The following is an 11525-nucleotide window of genomic DNA, read 5'->3' as shown; positions in this document are numbered from 1 at the left end:
AATTACTATTAGTAATCGCGACTATATACGAATCTCCTATATATATAGAATAGACGTTTCTTATATAGGTAGTTCGTATTCAACCTAAGTTACTAACCCGCCGAAAGGTCAAACCTTAGAGTAGTTACTTACCCGACCTATCGCTTGGAACTTACTCGTCTAACGAGCTCTAACCCCCTTATACCGTAGGTGTATAACAACTAGACTCTGTTATTACTACCTATATTGCGGAATACAGAAGGTAGATAGTATATCGCAGCTTCGAGGGCACGCTAAAGTTATATAATATAGAGGCTAGAGCTAGGGTATTAGGTACGAATACGTCGGAGGGAGTTATAGCGTATATACCCTAACGCTATATATGCCGTATATAGCTTATAGAGGGTAGGGAGGGCTAAGGTAAGTAGAGTTAAAGGGTTAAGGTAAGTAGAGTTAAAGACTACTACCGTAGTAGTCTTCGGGAGCAGCCGAACTTCGCGGAGGCGGCTATACTTTACCCCGCGCTCCTGTACGTACGGGCGCATATCCGCACGCCCTCGCGCGTCCGACGACTACTAGCGTACACCTATACCCTAACCCTAGTACTACGAAATACTGTCTAGACGTACTAGAAATAATACCGGACAGACAATCGAGTACTGCGAGTAAGATGCATCCTGTTTTAGCGTATAGAACGGCGCCTGTAGGCAGTTCTAGAAGTGCGGATCCTACTAAATAGGATCCTACTAAAATCTAGACCGTGTAGCTTCGCGCCTTACCGGATTTAGGGAGGATCCTATTAATATTTAGTTGCCTCCTAGGCCTTATATTGGTTAGGGCCCTAAATTCTAAAACGGTTCCCTAAATATTAAACCCTAACCTAAACCGAACCCAAACTTTGCTAGGGCCCTAACCTAATAGAGGAGCCTAGTAGGTAGTATACCGACTTTATATAAGTATATATATAACTTTTAGTTCGTTCCGCACTAGTAGCTACTAGCGCAAATACTACCGATTACTATATAATATAAGTACGTAGTATAAAGTATCGGCCGCTATCGAGCGCTCTCTAGAGGGCTTTTCTATATTATAGCAATATATAATAGATTAGCACGCTATCGGTATATCTTTATATATCGTTCTAGTGCTCTTAGTCGTAGCTTATAAGCCGAACCGATTATAGCATACCTTGCTTAGCCGGGAAGGTAGTTGGACTCAATATCGATATTCTTCCCCACTGTCTACTACGGCCTAGATGTTGGTCCTACTTGGACCTGGCCGGGAGTATAGTATAAGAGCTACTAGAGTGCAACCAAACAATTATAGCTAGGAGCTTCTTATAGAGGCTTGCTGAGAGGTGGGCGTGATTCGTCTTGCTGGCTACCGATCTTAGCACAACACTATCTTGTCATACCTTCGGTAGATCCTGTGCTGCTGAATGTAAAAGCTATTCCGCTGTACTAGGAGCAGCATTCATAGCTATTGATTCCTGTCACGAGGCTCAAGGAAACATTTTTGCGGCGGGCTCGTGAAGGCGCCTATAGCCACGCATGACTGGTCTGCATCATAGTATGCTCGCCAGAGTATCCGTCACCCCAATTCGACGCGAAACTCGCCAGACTGTAGAGATCGAAGTAGTCTGTAGCCTCCAGCGTCCGCGTGCGATTGCGAAAGCTACGTTGACTATCCTGGCGTGGCAGTAGACCGGATGGCCAGCCAATAGCACCTCGGAGGGATGAGAGCATGGACGCCGCTAGTCCACGAACATATGAATGTCCTGGCTCAGACTTTCTCCACTGGAGCTGCATGCCGACATTGTGTTGATCCATACTTCTGCCGATACGTGTGTCTGCAATCCTGAGTGCTTTTTCGCGACTTATCCTTCCATGCACATGGTGATAATCCTTCCACCTTCAGAGCTCAGAGGTCCGATCGCTCCATACCTATGTCCCCGGATCATATATTATGTTGGATGCCGAGCCAACTGGAGCAGATAGAAGCCATAGTGAGGCTGAATGTTGAGGCCAGTGCCGGTAAAGCCAGAACCTGAACGCTAGTCCTGCATGCATGCCTAGTCTGTAGCATGATAACGGCCACTAGAACAGTGGCCGAAAAGCTGTGCTCAGGAAGTTCAGGATATGAATATGTCAAACTGCCAGCAATTTCTCGCATTTGCTGGAAGTCATCGGTTTTAGCCTGGCGAAGTATTGCCATGCCCTTGCTATACGTGGAGCGGAGGTGCATAGTACGTCTTGCTCGTAGCGATCAAAACTGGCGGTAGAGCTTTGTTCTTGCGCTCAACCCTTCGCTTTCATTTCCTAACGGAGGACAGTGTGCTTTAGTCCACGGGTAGCGGTCCGAATAAGCGACCGAAACATGCTCAATATATACGAGCTTATATCATTGTACCGCTCGAAACCCTAACACTACGCTTGGCCACGAGTTTAGTAAGGGAGCACAATGTCCGAAGTAGTTTATAAGGTCATCCGCGCAGCACTTGGAGCTCGGGAGACACCTTGTTCGTCATACCAACATTAATTGTCGCGCTAGCTCTTAACCAAGATCCGGTGTGATTGCGGAAGTCAATATGCGATCAATGTTGCGACTAGTCGCCCTCGCCTGTCTCGCACAATTTCCATCAGTTTCGGTCAGTGTTCAATTGAGGCAAGACAGCATCAATGTCACTAGTCCAGCATATCCCCCGTCGTACTGTGCGTGTATTGCAGACTTCGAAGTACCCTGCTCCCGTTGACATTAGTCCACAGGTACGAATGGCAACTCGTCCACCAAGCCGTACAAGTTTGGCTACATCATCTTCAGTGGCTACGAACCCCTTGATATCAACGGTCCCGTATCAGCGCTTGGAACACTAGGTCGCGATCACCATATCGAACTCTCCGTTATTGCCGAAACCATGAGCCCCGTGACCAGCGCACCACTTCTCCCCGCCATGAACCCTTTCAACTCAACGACATTTGTGACACTCAGTCCGACGCACACGTTCGAGACAGCGCCCCAGGATATCGAGGTCCTCATCATCCCAGGGGGAGCTGGCTCGCGCTCATCGAAACTCAATACAACCTTCGCATACCTGCAGCAAACATACCCCAAGCTGCAATACCTGATCACAGTCTGTACAGGCGCTTTGGTAGCCTCGCGCGCGGGTTTGCTGGATGGAAAGTTTGCGACAACGAACAAGCAGGGCTGGGCGGCCGTTGTTGCAACGAATCATCATGTTCATTGGGTGCCTCAGGCAAGATGGGTAGTCGACGGGAATATCTGGAGCACTTCGGGCGTATCGGCTGGGATCGATGGCACCTTGGGATTCATCGAGTGTTTCTACGGTACTGCAGTCGCGACAGCCGTGGCGAAGTGAGCTCATTATTCTGTTCTTGTGTTTGAAACCCTTGTTGACTTTGAGTAGCTCCATGGAGTTCGGCTGGCATACCGATCCGCATTGGGACCCATTTGCGGCGGTGTACAATGTGACCGCACCCCTTTATGTGCCACCTTACAGACTGTAGCTGTGTAGATCGCGCAGGGCAGATATGTTTGAAAGGGCAGTGGCAAGTGGCTCAGACTGCAAGTTTGCTCATGATTTGACGACATTGTTGGCGAGACGTAGAACACGTTAGCAATCGCTTCCAAATGCTGGCCGAAGATGATATGATTATCTAAGGTCTGGGTAGTGCAACCCTGTCAACCGGATTTGCTTGTTACTCCTGCTTCCGACTCCGGATCAGTACACAAATAGCATGACAAGCATTGGCTATATTATGGAATTCCTTGTCTCTGTAAGGACTCGAAGCCTGTCCTGTGCTGTCGCTGGACTCCGTCGTCGCCGTGCCGTTGAGAATATACTGATTCTCGCAGCTCCACTTTCCTCTAGATGACGTAGCTAATACATCCGAGGGGCCCTCTGTCGTAAAATCAATAGCTTAGATGACGCTGGATGCTGACGGCGGTTCTGCCCATCAACAGGTCCAGCTTGCGTCAAATCTTGTGCACACGAGCGCAATACGTTGACTAACGAGACCTGTGTGACTCGCAATCATCCAAGCAATACCATCGCGCTAGATCGAGCGATCGAACATGAGCGGCTGTATGCGTGAAGAACACAAGTAGGAACCCTTAGACTAGTTGTCTCGAGCTGGAGTCGGACACCTCCGGCAAAATTCCGCTGCCTCGGACGAGCTAGGCCTGGCATGATTTTGCACCTTCCTCATCAGCATCACCAAGCCAGCACTATCACTTGGCCCATGTCAAACATCAGGTCGTTACAACGTCAGTCTGCCAGGTCACTTGGCTCCCCCACCACCGAGATGTAGTATCGTAAGTGCTCCATCCACTTCCGATAGTAATGATGCGAGGTCGCCTAACCAAAGTGCATGACATGCTGCGAGGACGAGGCAGTGCTGCAGGTTTTGGGATGATCGCCGGTACCTGTCCATTGATCAAAACGAGGTTGTCATGTTAGTGGATTGAGATGTGCTCTACGTTGCAGGAAGCGATGCGACATACAAGATAGAAGGCCATCCGCTGCCAGAAGATGTGTGACCCTCGCTCTCTCTCCTCGTTCCCGCCTGAAGTTGATCCGATTCCAACATGAGGACTACTTATGCACTCCTAGCAGCACTAGCTGTGGCCGAGACTTCCATCCAGCCATCACGACCCTTCCGGGACCCACAGCAATGGCGACCCAAGCACAAGGGCGGCTGGTGGAAGCCCGACCACACGATACCGTGGGACCATCCGTCTCGTGCTTCAAGCACACTCACGCCCACAGCAATACCCACAGACCTCCCACTGGTCGATTCTGCAGCACTACAGGCGGCCATAGGAATAGACACGCTGTCGGACAAGGCCCACGAGCTCGAGGATGCGGCATACAGCACATTAGATCGTAATAGAGTAATGTCCTCTCTGGACCACAATAACACCATCGATCTCATCACCAGCTATCTAGACAAGCACGCTGACTACTTCCCTACGAGGTCCGGCCATTCATAGCACTCTACTCCCAATCCTCCGGGAATCTGACCGTCGATGGCGAAGAGCAAGGCGCAGAGCCATTCTCTTACACACCTTCTGGAGACTTCTCTGCGCCATTCGTCGCTGTTGCCAATTTAGGTTGCAATGCTTCAGACTACCCAGCGGAGGTGGCTGGCAACATTGCACTCATCCCTCGTGGCACATGTCCATTTGGGCTGAAGTCGAGCCTTGCAGGCGCAGCAGGCGCCGAAGCGGCAGTCATCTACAATAATGCCCCCGGTCCAACTGGCGGCGGTACACTTGGTGAGCCTACCGAGGAGCTGAATGAATACGTGGTCACCGTCTGAATTGCACAAGAGAACGGGACTGCCATACTAGCAGCTCTCGAGACTGGAGATTTTACCGGAGTCCTCATGGTCGATGCCATCATCTAAAATAGGACGACCTACAGTAAGTTCGCCATGCTTTGCACTTCGCATCACAAACTAACTGTAACGGCCTAGATGTTGTCGCCGACACTATTTCAGGAGACCACAATAACATCCTCGCCGTAGGTGCACACAGCGACTCTGTCTACGCCGGTCCAGGCATCAACGACGACGGGTCCGGGCCGGTCGGCATCCTAGAAGTTGCCGAACAGCTATCATCATACAAGATCAACAATGCAGTCCGCTTCGGCTGGTGATCAGGAGAAGAATTTGGCCTCCTGAGATCAGAATACTACGTCAGCACCTTGAACGCTAGCGAGCAGGCCAAGATTCGTCTCTATCTGGATTTCGACATGATAGCCTCGCCAGACTACTACTATGCCATCTATGATGGCGACGGAAGCGCATTCAACGTCACTGATCCAGCTGGGTCAGCAGAAGCGGAGATATTCTTCGAGGACTACTTCGACTTCCGCGGTCTCAATTATACCCCCACCGAATTGGATGAACGAAGCGACTACGAACCCTTTCTTGATGCCGGCATCGCCTCCGGTGGACTCTTCACGGGCGCCGAGGTAGAGAACACAGAAGAACAGGTCGAACAATTTGGCGGTGTAGCAGGAATAGCTTTTGACGCAAATTACCACTATGCCGGGCATAATTACGATAATCTCAACTTCGAAGCATTTCTCGTCAATACGCAGGCTATTGCCGCTGCCGTAGCGGAGTACAGCACTAGCTTCGGTAGCTTGCCGGCTGCGAACGGGACGGAGAGAAGTGTGAAGACGAGGGATGTAAGGAAGAGGCAGCACGTGCACTCGCATGCTAGTCATAAGGGGAGCTGCGGGTTTGCTGCTGAGTCGTAGAGGTAGGATTTCGCAGTGTGGGCAAGAAGGAGCCTGGTGTCTCCAAATGTGCGAAGAGGTCGAGCATAACTTGGGCACTCCTGCTACGTACGTAGTCGTCGGGGGATGGCATGATTCGCGTCGGACGAATGATTGATCCGAGCTGCACACTGATCTTTATATTGAGCCTCCTTGGTCGGTTCGGCATCGCCCATCTTCGATAATTGACCTGTCGCCGTCTGCCACATTTATCGAGCACATGCTGCGCCGCTCGCTTACCAGGTCTTGGGCTTTGCCGAAGACCACTTCTCGCATTTAAGGTGAGGGATTGCATCGATGTTTACGGCATGCGCAAAGCATGGCTGAAAAACATCTCCCCACATCCACAAGAACCTCGGAATCACAACTACCTGCTCTAACTCAAGACTTGTTCTTAACCACGTGCACTGCAATCACTTCATCTGGCCCGGTCTCGGCAACATCATCCTTATCTCTACCCACGCAAGCTCGGAGCGCCAGTCACCGTGGGAGCTGGTTCGCGAGATTCGGATGTCAATATCAAGGCCTCAAGGGCAGCCAACCTCAATCTACACAAGCGTGGGGGGCCGCAAGTGCCGCGACTCAAAGCTCGGCCTGATTGGCGCAAGGGCCTGCCAAGAGTCATTTTCAGCCCTATGCTAGCCTTTAGCCACGGACAACACATGGACGATCAAGGGGCTGATTCAAATTTAGATGGGCATCCGTCTTGGGCATTCCGCATGACTTGGGTCTCAAGATGTCCGAGGACACTTCGGCGTCCGCCGTCATCAAACTCATGCAGCTGGACAGTCCCTCTCGACACGATACGTCGGCAACAAATGATAATTCACCCTATCTAAGTAGCTAATCGACTACTCCCAGCAAGACTTGGGTCTTGCGGTCTGAACCCATCCTCCAAAGACTTCTTGATCTACCGTCCTTGGATTGTCGCTTCTATGCCTGATGTTCGATTCTAGGGTCTGATGGTGTGAGGTCACAGAGACCCATGGCCCTGTAGTTCCTATCAGCATTATGGTCGTATGTCGATTCCTCTTTAGACAAACCTTCGAAGAGTGGTTCTATAAAGGTAGCATATTCGCATTTGATGGCCTCCAAATCGTCAAGGACTACTGATATAGCTTCGCACGTCGTAGAACTGAGCAACATACCACCGCTTATGCCTCAGGAGAAACGAGTAAGCTACGGCCGCTACATTGAACATGTGGAAGATGTCTTCTCAAGTTCGTGATCAACAACGGTGTACACGAGTCGTCTTCCGTCAGATCCCGATAAGCTCCCACCAACAAATCTGAGTTCCGGCTTCGACGACGCCCACCGCTGGACCAAACATGGGATGGCCATATAAAACATCATACCATCTGAAATCGTCGTAATCCTTCCCGGATTATATTTTCGTCGATGGAGAGAGACCTAACAGTCTTTGGCACAATATAAGCCGCAGAGCGCGACATACCACGTTAATTTGCTTGTATTCGTTGCATTGTCAAATCAAGTGGTGAATACACAGTGAAGGATTGCAAAATTCATGACCATGCCCTGCAATATGACCTAGATCATTGTGGGTCTTCTACCGAGAAGTCCGTCCCAAAAAATGTAGATGAGAGGGTCGCTACAAGTTTCGTGGAGGTAGAAGTCGGCGTTGCGGAAGTCGATCGCTGCTATGAACCAGGTGCCACGGGCATTGGTTGCATCTGACTGACACTCTGCTTCTATCGCGGCAGCTTTTGTCTCTCTGGTCAGGGCATACAGATTCTGGCTGTAGTTGGAGAATTTGCCGGGCTCGATGGTCTGGACGACGCCGAGGATGGGCGCGATGACAACCCATTGGCCGGCGGAGAGACCTAGAGATGGGAAGAGATTGTATGAATCGCTATCTGAGCTGAGTGGAAGGGTCGTGTCCGGTGTGTCATGCTACTTAGCTAGAGGAGAGTTGGAATCGTAGCACGAAGCATAGCCTCGTGCACCAAAATTGATGGTGAGGCAATCTTAATGCTTCCTCGCCACCAACGTCTCGTACGAGCGTACTTGCATGCCCTGGTTGTCATTGTGGAGTCTTCGTGGCTGTGTCTGCAACGGCCGTTGTGGCCATACGCTCTGCTCTGTAGGAGTGCTTTATTGGGACGATTCGAATCTGGCGCCATTATTGTGGTCTGTTGATCACTGAGCACTTCCTGCATTCGACTTGCTACTATGAGGCAACCGATCTTCATCAAATAGATTGGTGGAGTACGATCCTCTTTGATGACTTACTAATTATACGTCGTCAGTAACTCCCCCATCAACGCGACACCGAAAGCGGCTGCCTTGCATCTCGCGGCGCTACAGTACTAATTCCAAGCGTCATGCTGCATGCTGGAGATCTCAACCTACGAAAATCGACTACCACACCGAACATCATCTAGGTCACCACGCAGTTCTGTACTAAAGTTGCGATAAGCTCCTGCAAGCACGAATACTATGTGAACTTCCCGAGTATCTCTATCCTCGTCTGCTCACTGATGGTATCGTCTAGGACTCATGTCCATGCATGGATGCTTTGAAGTGACTACTCGGAAGTAATTAGAAGGGCTGGCAATGAGTGCAATCAAGGTCGCTAGCCCCAGCCATAAGGCTAACCGAGACTTCGTAAGCCCACAAAGGTGGAGCCAGAGTCTCGGCGAAGTCGTCGATCACTAACCAAGCGCTACATGTACCCAGAAGTAGAGTGTATTGCGAGCGGCTATTGTGTGCATAGATAGTCATCTTGGCGGGTGAAGAATGTTCATACGATTCAGAGCATTGCGAAAGCGGCTGCCTGGAGGCTCGTTGCAAGAACGGCCCCCATTGCTGCATTCAGGCTTCCGTACCCAGCAGATCTGCTCGCAAGTTGTGACACGAATCCAGTCATGCTCCAAGCTACCGGACGGCCAACATGCATTTCACGACTACACATGGCAGTCTAATGTCGTCTATGTGATGCGAGTCCGAGCTGATGCCGCATACATCGGCCGAATGCACAATGCCTACAGCAAGATTGATACAAGTGGATCTCCTCTAAGGAATATATAGTCTGGCTGTGGATTTCAGTTCAGGCTGCTACATCATCACTTCAAGAACCCTTCTTCGCACTTCATCAAACTCGCTTACGCTGAAGAAGAGCCAAGCAGAATAAAGATATGGCAAAATCGACTCGCCCTCCTGCCAATGGTTTCGTGCGCGTCATGCGAACAGCCTACAACCCGATCGGTTTCTCGAAAGGCTACAATGCCATCTTATGTAAGTAGACCGAGGATGCTATCGAGCAAGAAGGATGCCTCTTATACTGATGGCTAACAACAGGGTTCCTTACTGTGGGATACATCTTCGGTTTCACTCTGTCTCGTCTGGGGTATCTGTCCTTTGGTACCGTCTTCTGCGGTGTAAATCGTACACCAGGTGCGTCTCAAACTCTGACGATGGGTGTGGGACTTCATCTAACATGCTCACAGGGTCCGGAGCAGCGCCTGGGGAGTGCTATTATTGGCTACAAGATCCTTTTAAGATTGGTCTGCATCGTTCGAGACTTCGAGAAAAGTGGCTGCACTGAAATTGAATACGTAGGCATGAAGATCCATCTCTTCACCATCTTACCAGCAAGCTACTGGTATGCTTCCAAGTCGTACCTGCGATTCGATACACCTTCACGCTCTTCCACCGTATCAATGGGCATCTAGTCATCGTCTTGTCGCTCGTTTCCAGTGCCGGAACTCTCATGGTGGCACAACACGCCTTTGGTGGGGAGCTGTCAACGCAAGCTTATGCCGAAACGTTGGTCATACTCACTACGATTGGCTATGTAATGGCCTATACCAATATCAAGCTCTTGCAGATCGACCAATATCGCGCCTGGATGATGAGAACATGGTCTTGGTTCGCTACTATTATTACCATTAGGATTATTCAGATCATCTCTACTATGATCATCAGCAGAGGAGGAGGCTTTTGGATAACTTGGCCGTGTGCGCAAATTGACGCTGTGCTTGGGCAAAGTGACACCGTCAGTACTTACCCGGGCTGCAATGCGTTCTACGATGGTACAAATCCGAGCCAAAGGGCCGTCGTTGCTCCTGACTTTGGTGGAAATGCTGCTGAGATTGGTGCATCCCTGGGTATTCCGTTCGGGACTGCGGGCTGGATCGCTCTAGTGCTTCACACTATCACTATTGAGCTATACGTAGGCCGCACCCGATTTTTCTGTTTGGAACGAACCTACTGATTCTTCTACTAGCTTCGCTTGACACCAGCATAATCCGATCGTCTTCGTCATGTCTCTTACGAGCGTCAAGGAGCGAAAGGTTTCAAGCAACCTGGATAGGCTGGGCTTGTGGTAAGTAATATTGCTCTGATCTGTACAGTGGGCAGGAAATGACGAATAATGCTTTCCATACTGACATACTCTGTCTATTCAGGCAGAACGCTTTAGAGACGCGTATGCGTCCGTACCGGGGTCGAAAGTCGGCCAGGAATTTTTGGAAGCAGGAGATGCTGGGGGTGAGCGTCCAGAGATTGTAGACGAGGAAAGGAGGTAAAAGCTGAATGCTTTCGAACAGGCTATCTCCTCACTGCCATATCCTGGCCAGCGTCTGCACATCCCAAGCGACAGCTTCATAGTCGAAGCCATCTGGTACGCTCCCAATCATGACACAATCAAGCTATCGACGCTGATCCTCGGCAATGGGTACGACGGCTCGCAAGGAGTCCTGTACCACACAGTCGTCGTACCAGCACTAGCTAGTGGATAGAACTGCGTCACCTACAAAGGACCGGGTCAGCCAACAGTAAGCTGGCGCCAAGACCTTGGCTTCATCCCTCACTTGGAAAGAGTCGTGACCCCCGTAATCGACTACCTCTTACAGCATCAATCAGGCGTGGTCGACTCATGACGTCTAGTGCTTTTCGGCTACTCCTTCAGCGGCTATCTGGCTGCCCACGCTGCAGCCTTTGAGCCCCGCCTCTCCGCCGTAATGCTAGACGAAGGCGCCTTCAATACCTTTGACAGCTTCTACTTCCCTCTGCCACCCTCGGCAGTCGCTCTTTTCAACTCCGGCAACAAGACCGCTTTCGAAGCCCTCCTAAACAAATTCGCTGATGATTCCGAGGTCGATTAGACAATAAGATGGGGCATTCACCAAACTCTCTAGTCCTTCAAGTCACGTTCAGCCTACGACTTTCTCCAATTGACCAAGGCGTACATGGTATAGAATTTGATCCACCAGATCAAGGT

General features: G+C 50.4%; 4 protein-coding genes across 4 annotated transcripts; all 4 read left to right on the top strand.

The window, feature by feature from the left end:
- Window positions 1-2566: 2566 nt before the first annotated feature.
- On the top strand, window positions 2567-3355 carry LTS14_010163 (uncharacterized protein; the record flags this gene model as incomplete). Its single annotated transcript, XM_064842840.1, has 2 exons — window positions 2567-2690; window positions 2745-3355. 2 exons carry the CDS (start codon window positions 2567-2569, stop codon window positions 3353-3355), a joined length of 735 nt encoding a protein of 244 aa, XP_064689660.1.
- A 1229-nt stretch (window positions 3356-4584) lies between these two features.
- Window positions 4585-6265, top strand: LTS14_010162 (uncharacterized protein; the record flags this gene model as incomplete). The annotated part of the gene is made up of 4 exons (XM_064842839.1): window positions 4585-4890; window positions 4974-5274; window positions 5475-5652; window positions 5701-6265. The coding sequence occupies 4 exons, from the start codon at window positions 4585-4587 to the stop codon at window positions 6263-6265; spliced, it is 1350 nt and encodes a 449-aa protein (XP_064689659.1).
- A 3173-nt stretch (window positions 6266-9438) lies between these two features.
- Window positions 9439-9848, top strand: LTS14_010161 (uncharacterized protein; the record flags this gene model as incomplete). Its single annotated transcript, XM_064842838.1, has 3 exons — window positions 9439-9538; window positions 9602-9697; window positions 9751-9848. 3 exons carry the CDS (start codon window positions 9439-9441, stop codon window positions 9846-9848), a joined length of 294 nt encoding a protein of 97 aa, XP_064689658.1.
- Window positions 9849-10566: 718 nt separating this feature from the next.
- Window positions 10567-11043, top strand: LTS14_010160 (uncharacterized protein; the record flags this gene model as incomplete). Its single annotated transcript, XM_064842837.1, has 3 exons — window positions 10567-10628; window positions 10711-10792; window positions 10852-11043. 3 exons carry the CDS (start codon window positions 10567-10569, stop codon window positions 11041-11043), a joined length of 336 nt encoding a protein of 111 aa, XP_064689657.1.
- Between the last annotated feature and the right edge of the window lie 482 nt (window positions 11044-11525).

The sequence above is a fragment of the Recurvomyces mirabilis genome, assembly GCF_035927965.1.
Source record: "Recurvomyces mirabilis strain CCFEE 5264 chromosome Unknown scaffold_37, whole genome shotgun sequence".
Lineage (NCBI taxonomy): Eukaryota > Fungi > Ascomycota > Dothideomycetes > Mycosphaerellales > Teratosphaeriaceae > Recurvomyces > Recurvomyces mirabilis.
This window is presented reverse-complemented; position numbering and strand designations above follow the sequence as displayed.